This window comes from Tursiops truncatus, chromosome 19, assembly GCF_011762595.2.
Source record: "Tursiops truncatus isolate mTurTru1 chromosome 19, mTurTru1.mat.Y, whole genome shotgun sequence".
Lineage (NCBI taxonomy): Eukaryota > Metazoa > Chordata > Mammalia > Artiodactyla > Delphinidae > Tursiops > Tursiops truncatus.
In genome coordinates this window covers 4,488,024-4,500,803 of record NC_047052.1, presented here as the reverse complement: position 1 = coordinate 4,500,803, position 12,780 = coordinate 4,488,024, and the positions used below count along the sequence as shown (strand labels likewise).

The 12,780-nt window shown below is 50.2% G+C and overlaps 1 protein-coding gene across 8 annotated transcripts in view; it reads left to right on the top strand.

Annotated features, from left to right (window-relative positions):
* ATP2C2 (ATPase secretory pathway Ca2+ transporting 2) overlaps positions 1-12,780 on the top strand; it is a 90,291-nt gene that overhangs the window by 54,963 nt on the left and 22,548 nt on the right. For 6 of the 8 annotated variants that reach the window (XR_012328137.1, XM_033844286.2, XM_033844284.2 and 3 more), the window contains 4 exons: positions 3,551-3,659; positions 8,257-8,406; positions 8,493-8,561; positions 8,893-8,968. Coding sequence is in view for 7 of the 8 variants with exons in the window: in XM_033844286.2 (XP_033700177.1) it covers positions 3,551-3,659; positions 8,257-8,406; positions 8,493-8,561; positions 8,893-8,968 (404 nt within the window). In the remaining variant the exon portion in view is untranslated. The remainder of the gene's footprint in view (positions 1-3,550; positions 3,660-8,256; positions 8,407-8,492; positions 8,562-8,892; positions 8,969-12,780) is intronic. The other 2 variants (XM_033844285.2, XM_073796406.1) reach the window with 1 other exon arrangement.

Here is a 12,780-nt window from a genome sequence, read left to right as displayed (position 1 = left end):
TGGGGAGAGGGTGGCCCACAAAACCTGTGATGAAGTGTGCAAAAACGTGTGCATTTTTCCTAGGGAGGCATTCGGAATTTTCACTGGATTCTCAAAGGGGGGCTCGGAAGAGGCTGAGAGGCGGGGCTTGAAGGAGCTGAGGCATCAGAACTCTGGCTGAAGGGGGTGGACAGCTCAGTAATGAACTCCGGTCATTTGCTCAGCTGCCCGCCAGCCTCTTTCCTGCCCGGACATTCCTGCTTTGCCATTTGGTTATCACACAGCCCTCCCCAGAGACATTTAAAAAGGAAAAAAGGAAGACGAAAATGTCTCCCCATTCCTCCTGGGCCTGTCTGCTTAGCGCAGTGCCGTGCCATAGGACTTTCTGGAATGTTCTGTCATGTGTGCTGCCTGGGACGGCACCACTAGTCCCATATGGCTACTGAGGACTTCACCCGAGGAACTGAAGTCTTCACTTTATTTAACTTGAATTCAAATAGCCTCACAGGCTAGTGGTTGCAGTCTCGGACAGCTCAGCGTAGAGGATGTTCAGGGGCTGCCGCCATGGGTAAAGGGAGCCGCAGAGGCAGAAGGGAGAAGGTTTGTTTTTGTTTTTTAATTTATTTATTTATTTTTGGCTGTGTTGGGTCTTCGTTGCTGCACGCGGGCTTTCTCTAGCTGCGGCGAGCGGGGGCTGCTCTTCATTGCGGTGCGCAGGCGTCTCACTGCGGTGGCTTCTCTTGTTGCAGAGAACGGGCTCTAGGCGCGCGGGCTCAGTAGTTGTGGTGCGTGGGCTCAGTAGTTGTGGCTTGTGGGCTCTAGAGAGCAGTCTCAGTAGTTGTGGCGCACAGGCTTAGTTGCTCCACGGCATGTGGGATCTTCCCAGCAGGGCTCGAACCCGTGTCCCCTGCATCGGCAGGCAGGTTCTTAACCACTGCGCCACCAGGGAAGCCCCGGGAGAATGTTTTAGGCTTGATTTTTTTTGTCCGTTTAATTTTTTAGTGTATCAGTAATGCCTATGTTATTTTCCCTGTAAAAATGAAACTCTTTTGGAAAAGGCCCAGGTCTTCTCCCTTACCACTGCTAGCGTCAGTTGAGGTTGTTTTAAAGTCACGTGTCTTTCCCAAATAGACATTGTTGCTCAAAAGAAAGTAACTGAAAGTATCTCGTGATCTGAGGTACTTTGGAAGGATTTAAACATACAGTAACTCTCTATTACCTGAAGGATAATTTGGGGGAAAGAACCTTAACGTGTATTTGGCAAAATGGAGCATAGGGCTGGGGGATAGAAAAATCTAGTGAGACAGAGTTCCACCTCTCATGGAAACAGCGAGCAAAGAGTATGTGTGTGCATGTGTGTGTGGGGGGGGGGGGGGGGAACAGGCAGAGAATAATGAGTAACAAAATAGAGACCAGAAGAGCACGATGTGAAAGCATGAGACAGGATGAGTCAATTCTAGAAGGTTCATCAGGGGGCAGTAAAAACGTCTGGGCCTAATGATTGGATGAACAAGGCTGTCAGAAATCCAGACGTGTGATGTGTGACGTAATCCTATAAGCGGACGGAAGTATCTATGATTTAAACAGCTTGATGAGATCTTAAGTTTAAATATCAAGTCTTGGCCTTTTGGATGAATAGTGTGCATTATTGATGTCCCTGGAAGTCACTTCTGAAAGATATTTTTATTTTCAAGAGCAGCGGAGGCGGACAGGCTGGTAGTGTTGAAAGAGCACTGAAGGGACACAGCCTCACTCCCCGAGTCCCTGAGACCCGTGTCACAAATCGGGAACAGCATCTGCCCTGCAGACACTTCCTATGTTACCTCCATCCTTTATGCATTCACTAAATACTTACTACGCACCTACTGTGTGCAGGGAGGTATTGTCCCAAGCGAAGCGATGGGAAGGCCCTGGCCTTCGGGGCGCTCACGTTTCTAACAGGGGAGCCAGATGATGAAGTGAAGGATGAGATGATTTTGGAATGTGGCAGGTGCATTAAAGCCAAAAAGACCCCCTGAAACCCAAAGCCGCACAAAAATTAGAAGGAAGAGAACCTCACGGAGATGCGGTAGTGACGAGGGGAGGTGTGGGAACTACCTTAAATAACTGGCTGGCAGCCCACCCTGATCTGACATTTAAGGAGGAGCTGACCTTTAGGTTGAGGACTGAGAAACAGCAGGAGCCAACCATGGGAAGAGCTGAGGGAAGAGCAGATGTATATCTGATAGGCACTCTTGGATACAAAACCCAGAAAATTCAGCTGTGCAAACCACAAGGAAATTGTGTTGTCTTATGGTAAGGGATCTGAGTGGGGGGTGGATGCTGGGGTTAGTTAATTCAAGATGGTACCAAGGACCTGGTGCCTTTTATCCTCAGCTTGTTAGCTTTGTTCTTGGGCCAGCTTCCCTCATGATCCCAAAATGGCTGCCACAGCTCCGGGCATCACAGCCAGGTATAAAAAGGTCCAACAGAAGAAGAGGCCGTGTGTGTGTGTGTGTGTGTGTGTGTGTGTGTGTGTGTGTGTGTGTGTGTACGTGTACAGAGTGAAAAAAACTTTCTCTCAAGCCCCCAGGAAATATCCACTCCTGTCTCTTAGGCCAGTATTGTAGATCATGCCTGTCCCTATGCCGGTCATGGCAGGTGCTGGGATCACCCTGATGGTCTCAGCCACTCAGGACCCACCCGCTAGAGCACTGCGCAGTGGGGAGAAGGGCGGTACCTGAATAAGATTGAATTCTGTTAACAGGGAAGAGGGGAATGTCTGCTCCAGCATTCCAGGTCAGCAAAGACCTTGAAACTAGAAGGAGTTGGGTGCATTCGGAGGCGGGGTGACAGGAGGCAGGGCCTCTGGATTTGACTCCAAGGTCACTGGAGACGGTTGGAGTAGGAGGAAGTTGTGATCCGATTTTGTGCGTTAAGAGCTCTCTGGTTGCCACGTAGAGGATGAATTGAAGGAGGTCGGAGGTGGGGTGGGCACAGGTCCATCTGGGAGGCTCCTGCCATGTCGGGCAAGGGGCAGTGTGTGGTGGGATTCCAGTGGGAGCCCATGCACAGAAGCACATCCGTGTCTAACGTTAGACGGCAAATGACCGTGAGGAACAGTCCAGGCCCTGTGGGAGGGGGTGTCCCCAGCTTCTCGAGCACTTAAGATGCTCCTCCCAGCTTTGGCAAGCCTCTGCCATCCCTGAGGTCCCGAGCCGGGCTCTGCACACCAGAGTGCTGTGTCCTCTGAGGACAGAAGTGCCGCTAGCTGCCAGCTTCATTAAGGAATCGCTTCCCTAGACAAGCAGAAGCATCTGGAGGCCGTGTGGCCCAGCCTTGTTTCCAGGCAGAGTGAACAGTAGTCACCCCACTTTTCAAATGAGGCTCAGGGTCTCCTAGAAGCCATACACTTTCCCAAAAGTCTTTTAGGATAGGTGAATTTAAAAAATAATAAAACCGTAAAGGCACAAGGGTTTGTCCATAAGGGAAAGAGAAAGTGTGTTTCTGTAATCTTTGCTCAAGGTTGTCAAAGTGCCTAAAAATGAGATGTCAACATGGGTGCTTTTGCTTTTTCCCATTTCAAACACAGCATAAGAGAAGGAAAACTCCATCACCTTCTTGCTCGAGACCTGGTGCCTGGAGACATCGTGTCTCTCTCTATCGGAGACCGGATCCCTGCAGACATCCGTCTCACAGAGGTGAGGGGTCCCAGACCCTGGGTCCAGGGGCCATGCAGACACTTAGCTTCTCAGAGGCAGGCGTTCTCTCTGTCTCGTGCACTGCACAGATACAGGCATGTGTGCACACAAACAGGAAGTTAGCAAGCGAGCTCATTTTAAGCATAAACCTCCTCCAATGGCACTTCACAAATTATTTCTTCTCATTTAAGTATAAGCCTAACCAACTGTGGTTATGTGATTTTTCTAGTTTACAGGAAACTGCAGTGGCAATTAAACCAGGGTGGGGCTGAGGAATGAGGGAAAAGTTGCTTCTAGAAACGGCCACACTGATGTCGGAGAGAAACACTATCTGACTGCTTAATCACGAGGATGGGAACAACCGGTACAGCCATAAATAGTAGCGCAAGATTTTACAACAGCGCAGTTGGGGACATCGGGTGTGGGGCAAGCTCTGTCCCCAACCTTTGTGGGTCTCAGGGTGTCACAGCTTCACAGAACATTTCCTGAGGCTCTCCGAGATACATTTGATTCTGGAGAAAAGCTTAAATCAAGTTCAGAGGGATCCGTTGATGGGAGTAATCTATTTTATGATCCCTGGAATACTTAAGAATATCAGCCTGATTTATTTATTTAGGGAGGACATGTTCTCAGGATGCACAGCAGGCTGTTTGCAGGGTGGCCTGGAGTCGGGGGATGGAGAGAGGCAAAGAGGCTGGGAGCTAACCCCCGGGAGCTGTGTTTACAGCATCCTGAGACAGTCTTCGACGTAGAGGCAGAGGCCAGAGGGCACCCAGGCTTTCAAGCCCTTCTGCCCCTGGCTTTCAGATCTCCAGGCGGGGCAGGTGGGTCCCATTAGAGGAACCATCGTCCAGTGGCCAAGCCCCACGTGCGGGAAGGCTGGGGAAGCCAATGTGACGTTGTCCATGCCTCCCCTAGGGGTGGGCTCTGCCCCACAATGTGAGGGAGTCCCCAGGTACGGGGTGGGGAGTCCACATGCTGATAGGGAGGATACACATATACTACAGGCTCTCCAGAGAGGCAGTGTTGCCGAGTGGTTAGTGCCCTGGGACTGGGCATTAGCCGGATCCTGTCATTCATAAGCTGTGTGACCTGGAGCGAGTTGCTTACCTTCTCTTTGCCTCGGTTTCCTCATCTATCCAAGCGGTTAATGTTTATTCCTGCCTTGTGGGGTTCTCCTGAAGCTGAAACGCTAAGACCTGCTGCCTGCTCGTGCAGCACCTGATGGGGGAACAGAGTCACAAATATCTGCAATTGATTTTACTGTTGATCAGTCCCAGGCTCTACAACAGTTCTTTGAAACAATTTTTTAAACCCCAAATGACTCCTTTCCTACTTCAGCTGGTTCTCTTCCTGCCCCGCTTCTGTTAAATGAAATTGTGCCTGGTCATTGCCACCACGAGGACTTTTTTCAAGGCTGCCAGCCGCCAACACTCTACAGGTTTCCTTTTTTGTCCTTTTGCAACTCCAGTGAACAATCAATAGCTTTGTTTACTCACAGTGGAATATTCTTCTCCACTATTAAGCTCTTAATTAGTTCCAATTAACCACATTAAGCTATTAATTGGTTCCCTTGCATCTTTCAGCCTCCAGAGGCCGCCCGCATTCCTGGGCTTGTGGCCTCAAATTGCTCCAACCGCTGCTTCTGTCTTTGTACTTCCTTCTCTGATCCTCCTCTTAAAAGGACGCTTGTGATGACATTTAGGCCCCATCAGGATCATCCAGGGTAATCTCCGCATCGCAAGGTCCTTAATTCAGTCACATCTGCAAAGGCTGTTTTGCCATTAAGGTAACACTTTCACGTGTTCCAAGGATTAGGACTTGGGTGTCTTTGGGGGATCGGATGGTCGGGGGCTATTACTCAGCCCAGCACACTGAAAGCCCTCCTCTAAGCCTCTCTTTCCTCCCTCCCTGCCTCAGGGCACCCCTCCCCATATCCTCATCACTCATTCAGTTAACAAATATTTCTTGAGCACCTACTATGTGCCAGGAACTGTGCTGCATGCTGAGGAGGCAGTGGAGAAAACAGACGAGATCTCTGTGCTCATGGGTTTATTGCCCAGAGTAACACACAAACCACATCTACTCATGACAGGTAACGATTGCTGCAGGGGCTTGAGGGAAAAGCCCCGGGAACTCTGGGTTTCCCAAACAGGACAGACTTGCCTGGCCCAACGCAGTCACAGAGGGCTTCCCGGAGGCAGTGGCTTTTGAGCCATCCTGGAATGGACGTGAATCAGGTGTTCTAGGCAGAGGAGGCCCAAGCTGTATGCCCAGCCCTGACTTAGAAGCCAGGCGCATTGATGCTTTCAACTGCCTGCAGTGTGTCTTCACTCAGGAGGGCCGTTTCTGCCGCCAGAACCCACTTTCCACCAGCATGACTTACAGCCGTTCTCATTCCTGAGGTCTCAACTCACTGTCCCCTTCTCACTGGCCTCCCCTGACCTGTCTCCTGAGGCATCACCCCCCCCCCCCACCCTGGGTATCTGCTGCTCTTTCCAGTGTCTGTTTGCTTTCATGTTTATTGCCAGTCCCTCCACAAAGGCAGGGGGTTTGTCTGTCTCAGCCCTGCTGGATTCCCAGGGCCCAGAAGAATGCCTGGCCCCTCGTAGGAGACGGATGGACAGATGGACAGATTGCCCACCTGCATTCCAGTACATCCAAACCCACACCCACCTCCGCACCTGCGTCCCCTTCCCTTCCCAGCCCCGCGCCCCATTCTTCCTGCTTCTCTGGCCATCTGCATTCAGAGAGGCACCTTTGTCTCATCTCTCTCTTCCTTTCCTCTTTTTAAGAAAAACAGACTTTATTTTTTAGAGCCATTTTAGATTTACAGAAAAATTGAGAAGATAGTTGAGAGGATTCCCATAGATCCCACACCCTTTCCTGCAATGTCAGCATCATAAATTAGTAGGGTACCTTTGTTCCAATTAATGAACCACTCGAGGCACATTATTATTAACTAAGTCCATACTTTTACCAGATTGCCTTAGTTCTTCCCTAATGCCCTGTTGTTGTTGTTGTTCCAGGGTCCCACGTTACATTTAATCATGTCTCTTTAGGCTCCTCTGGGCTGTGACAGTTGCTCAGACTCGCCTTGTTTGTCATGACCTTGACAGTTGTGAGGAGGGCTGGTCAGGTATTTTGTAGAATGTGCCGCAATCGGGACTTGTCTGATTAGACTTTTTTTTTTTTTTTTTTTTTTGCGGTACGCGGGCCTCTCACTGTTGTGGCCTCTCCCGTTGCGGAGCACAGGCTCCGGACGCGCAGGCTCAGCGGCCATGGCTCACGGGCCCAGCCGCTCCGCGGCATGTGGGATCTTCCTGGACAGGGGCACGAACCCGCATCCCCTGCATCGGCAGGCGGACTCTCAACCACTGCGCCACCAGGGAAGCCCTCTTTTTTGCTTAAATGAGAAGGTCCTTAGGGGCAGAGCCCACCCTGATGCCTTGCATGTCCTCGGTGGTACCTGGCACAGTTCTGGCCACAGGAGACTCACCTCTTGAATGATACGTACTGGGCCTGTGGTCAGTTTTGCAAGGTGGTTAAGAGTGCAGTTTCTGGAGCCATCGCCTTGGTTCAGACCTCTGCTCTGCCACTAACTAGCTGTGTAGACTTGAGCACATTTCTTAATCAGTCCATGCCTCAGTTACCCCAAATGTAGAAAGGAGAAAATAATAGCATCTCTCATGGAGTCTGTGAGGATTGAGAGATTAGCCTTGTGTGGGACTCCCCTCGTGGCACAGTGATTAAGAATCCACCTGCCAATGCAGGCGACACGGGTTTGAGCCCTGGTCCAGGAAGATCCCACATGCCGCAGAGTGGCTGGGCCGTGCGCCACAGCTACTGAGCTTGTGAGCCACAATGACTGAGCCCACGTGCCGCAACTACGGAAGCCCGCGCGCCTAGAGCCCGTGCTCCGCAACAAGAGAAGCCACCGCAATGAGAAGCCCGCGCACCGCAACAAAGAGTAGCCCCCGCTCGCTGCAACTAGAGAAAGCCCGCGCGCAGCAACAAAGACCCAATGCAGCCAAAGATAAAAAATAAATTAAAAAAAAAAGAGATAAGCCTTGTGAAGTGTTGCGCGCCTGGCCTGGCGCATGGTAGGTGTTCTGGAAGTGTCACCCTGGAAACGTCTGGGTGTGTGTGCGTATCTGTGCCCGAGTATGTGTTTTGGGTGTTGACATGACCTTAGGCTGTCACTGCATAACACGGCTCAGTGCTACTCAGACTACACGGATTGTACGGGACCTTCCAAGGCGGGTGGGATGTGGAGTGTTAGGGGAAAGACAGGATGCTCTGAGAGGGATGTTCTAATTTAACCATTGCCTAAGTTTTTAACAATATTAAAATTTAAAATAATGTTAAAATAGGATATGAGACCTTTCTGCTTTCTGAAAGGGGCCGTACATTCAAAGCTTTTCTGTTTCCTGGAGGCATCTGAGGCTGCGTTCTGATCCTCGCTTCCTGCTTTCAGCACGTTCCTGTTTGCTGTCTGCTGGCGATGACACTAAGATGCTAGACACCGTTCTGGGCTTTGAACACCAGCTCACAGATGGGAGGGTGGGTGCCACGCCTTCTCGCTTTGCTCCCCCAGGTCACAGACCTCCTGGTGGACGAGTCCAGTTTCACGGGAGAAGCCGAGCCGAGCAGCAAGACGGACACCCCGCTGACGGGCGGGGGCGACCTCACCACCCTGAGCAACATCGTCTTCATGGGGACCCTGGTGCAGTACGGGAAGGGACAGGTAAGCCCCGGGTGCCTGGGGGCCCCGGCCTCCGTCATCTGCAGGCTTTAAGCCTCAGAACTCAAGCTCCTCTCTCCTGTACGCAGGGCGTTGTGATCGGAACAGGAGAAAGATCCCAGTTTGGAGAAGTGTTTAAGATGATGCAGGCTGAAGAGGTGAGGGCAGTGGGGCTCTGGGTTTGTGGAAGCTGGGGTTTGAGATGATTCTCAGCTGGTGACACCAGCCCTGCCTGCTCCTTAGGACTAAGGATGATATGATTAACGTGAGTACCCTTTTTCAAATTTTTTCTTTTAAAACATTTATTCGGATTTTTGTCAAGATAACTTACGGTGACATGCGCAGATCTGAAACGTAGCAGTCAATGAATTTTTATATATGTGTCCTTGTGTAATCGTCACTCAGCTTAAGACATTAAAAAATCCAGGCAGAAACTGGGGGACGCTGCTGGGATCTCATCTAACAAACCCATTGTTCTCATCCTTTCAGACGCCCAAAACTCCTCTACAAAAAAGCATGGACAAACTGGGGAAGCAATTGACACTTTTCTCATTCGGCATAATTGGTGGGTGAAGCAATTTCTGCACGGGGTCCCAGAGGGGATGGGGTGTGTGGAGGGAGCCGTCCGGAGCACCCACAGCTGTTTCTCAAATACCCTGCTACTCACCTGGGTGAGAATCGGGGTTTGGGATCAGAGGTTCTTGGACAGTAACAAGAGGTTTCTCTATCAGAACAAGCTAATGGCTGTAACAAGCAGCCCCCACATTTTAATGGCCTAACATGGTCAAAATCTATTTCTTGCCCACACCACAATCCATGGGCATGTTCCTGGTGAAATGGCTTTCCTGGATAGCTCACCTCTAAACACTGACTTGGGATCCCAGGCCCCTACTGTATTGTTGCTCTGCCTTCCTGCAGGTCCTGGGAGGTGGGCCATAATTCTATGTAGGGAAAATTTTTTGTGAGGGAAAATTTTTAAGGCAGGGACCAGGAAGTGATGTCATCAATTTTGCCTATTCTCGATTGGCTGGAATGAAGTCACATGGCCTACCTAACTGCAGAGGAGACTGGGAAATGTAGTCTGGTGGTGCACCCAGCCATGTTTCTATTCTACAAAGCAGGTTGTGCCTGGGCTTGTGCGTCCTGGCCTTTGGCAACACACCAAACAGCATCCACAGATGCTGCAGAGCTAAATTCAGGTCTTACTCCTGAAGATCCCCATGGGGCTGCCGTGGTCCCTTCACCTGCTCCTTCCTGCTGTCTCCAGCTCTGGTTTGGAGTCTGTGTCCTTCGTTCCCAGCTTTCAGGATCAACCAGTGCCTGGGCCACTGTAGATTCTCAATAAATGTTGGTTGAATGAATGAGTGAATAAAGAAACAAACCAACCAACCACTGCTCATAGCATGAGCAGTGATGGGAGGAAGTACTAGAGAATCTGGCTAAACTGCAGAGCCAGTAATGTTCTTGGGAGAAACATCTGTCCCTCCTAGCAGCAGTTTTGTTGTGCTTCTGGGCATCTAGATGCAATTCATTCATTTAGTGAGTATCTTATGACATGCTAGACCCTATGATAGGTTCTGAAGCCACCAAGATGAGTCAGACACAGCTTGTGCCCTTTGAAGGACCCCAGAGAAATAGGAGAGAGACGCCTGAACAAATATGAAATGTGAAGGCAGCAGTTAATTTTGCATGGGAGAGTTGGGAAGGCTCCCAGGAGGAGGTGACATTAAGTTGGGTCTTGCAGGATGGGTAGGAGTTTGCCAAGTGCAAAAAAAAAAAAAGAAGAGATTGGGAATTCCAGACAGAGGAAAGGGTAGACTCAAAGGCATGGAAGGTATCTCCCACTCCTTCACAACTTGTAAGAGGTGGTAAATTTAGCAAAGTGTTAAGAGGATATGGTCTGAAGTCAAAGCTCTCAATTCTGTCATGCTGGGGACAGACCTGCCCACCCTTTCCTCCCTGGCCACCCCATCCCAACCTTCTAGTATCCAGTTTCCAAATGTCAACTTTGGATTTAGTGCTCAGACTTTGCTCAGTCAGTAGTTTTACTGTTTTCATGTAGCTCTATGTCCTCTTCCCTCCTCTCCACCCTAGTTTGTCCTGGAGCAGTTATGGAAAATGGGTTTTATCTTAACCTGCCAGGTCTGATCCCAGCTAAGGGGGCTCTGTGCTTGTGAGAGGATTTGGAGTCCATGCTCGGGCTTGGTGGCAGAGAACTGTGATGGATTAGTGATGTCTGTCATGGACGCAGGAGGGGAAAGTGGCTCTGCATCGCCGTTCACCTGCCATCCTCGGGGTTACATTGATCAGGCTTTTGGGCTAGACTGGATGCCCACGTGGCCCCAGCTGGCCAGAGGACCCTTTTACAGTCTGGAGCAGGGGATGGAAACTATGACTCCCAGGCCAAATCGGGTTTGCCACCTGTTTTTGTGTGGCTCACAAGCCGAGAATTTTTTTTACATTTTTAAATGACTGAAAAAAATAGAAGAAGAATATGTTATGACATTAAAGTTATATGAGATTCAAATTTCAGTGTTCACACATCTGTTTTATGGGCACACGGCCACACCCATTCACGTATTATCTATAGCTGCTTGCACACTGCAGTGGCCAAGCTGAGTTGTAACAGACCATATGGCCCATAGAGCCGATGCTGTTTACTATCTGATCTGTTATATGAAGACCTTTCCACCACCTGCTCTAGACATTGGGGTTGCCAGAAGGAGACTGGGCCGTAATAATGGCCCCAAGAGCAAATACCAAGTAGATGTGCTTCAAGGCACATTGTCAAATAGATGCTCTTAGCAGGCCTTTCCACAAGATGAAATTTGTTTTAAAAAAAAAAAATCCAAGTAAGAGGTCCTGCACGGTCATTGCCTCGTATAAGCCATTATTCCTCAAGTTAAATGAGAAAGTAAATTAGCATGTGCATGGCCAGGCCCATGATACCATTCAGACGTGTTTTCTTTTTAATAAATATTTGAAGAATTGCTCGGCAGAGTGGGAATTTTGAACCCTCAGAGGGTCCAAGGAGGAGATTCAGGGGAACAGCGAGCTCCAGCGGAAAGCGGTGTTTGCCCCTTTCCATGGTATCAGTAGTCACAGCCGCCCATTTCAAGCTACCAGTGCAAAGTTACTGAACGTGGATTTGGGAAGAAATGAGCACAGTCAGCTCTTGTGAGCCCCTGGGGAACAAGCTCAGCCTCCTACTGCAGGGAGGCCCCCAGGGTAGGGGCGGGTCCTGGTGGGTGCGACCTGCACCTATTTTTAATAGAGTTCCCTCCCACCCAGTCTTTTGCAACTGGGTTCATTTGGATTGCAGCTAAGATTTTATTTGACTACTGAAGCCTGTTGCTAATCATAGTATGAAAATACGGACTTCCCTGGTGGTGCAGCGGTTAAGAATCCGCCTGCCAATGCAGGGGACACGGGTTGAAGCCCTGGTCCGGGAAGATCCCACATGCCGCGGAGCAACAAAGCCTGTGCGCCACAACTACTGAGCCTGTGCTCTAGAGCCCCCGAGCCACAGCTACTGAAGCCCGCGCGCCTTGAGCCCGTGTTCCGCAACAAGAGAAGCCACCGCGATGAAAGCCACCGCACCGCAATGAAGACCCAACGCAGCCAAAAATAAATAAATTAATTAGAAAGATACATAGTATGAAAATAGCCCCTAATAAATCAGCTCTTCTGACCCCCGTACTCCAACACACACGCACACACGCACACCGCTACTACCCAGCAGAAAGCTTGCGCTGACTCCCCTTTCCCTGCAAAACAAAGCTAGTGCTTTTCAGCAAATCTCCCAGGACGTGTCAACAGGCGACTCCTCTCACCTCACACATTTTTCCCTTCACCTGTCCGGTAACCGTGGCCCCAGCAGTTCACGACTGGGTGCTACTGGGGGCCAGGAGCCGTGCTAAGCACTCCAAGTGCATTGTCACATCTTACATCCTGAAACAAGTCCTTGAGGAAGACACGGTCATTGTACCCACTTTGCAGGTGAGGAAACTGAGGCCACGCCTGGCGGCCCCTGAACTTTTCCCCATTGTCAGAACGTCTCAGCACTTTCACGGGTCCCAGCGACTCATGCCACTCCTGTGCCTGGAGGGTCCGTCTCTGACTGACTGTGTGTCCCATGCATAGCACAGTGCCTGGCGTTTAGAAGACGTTGGGTCAACGATTGACGAAGGAGAAAAATGGAAAAAGGAATGTATTTAATCATGAACACGCAGGATAAAGTCAGTCAAGAGACAGCGGCCAATCTGTGCGTCACAGGAGCACAGCAGACACCTTGGGGCAAGTCCTGGGGGCGTGCAGCCCATGGGAACTTGTGGAATAATACAGAAATGTTGACAACAGCCCCAAATAAACTGGTTG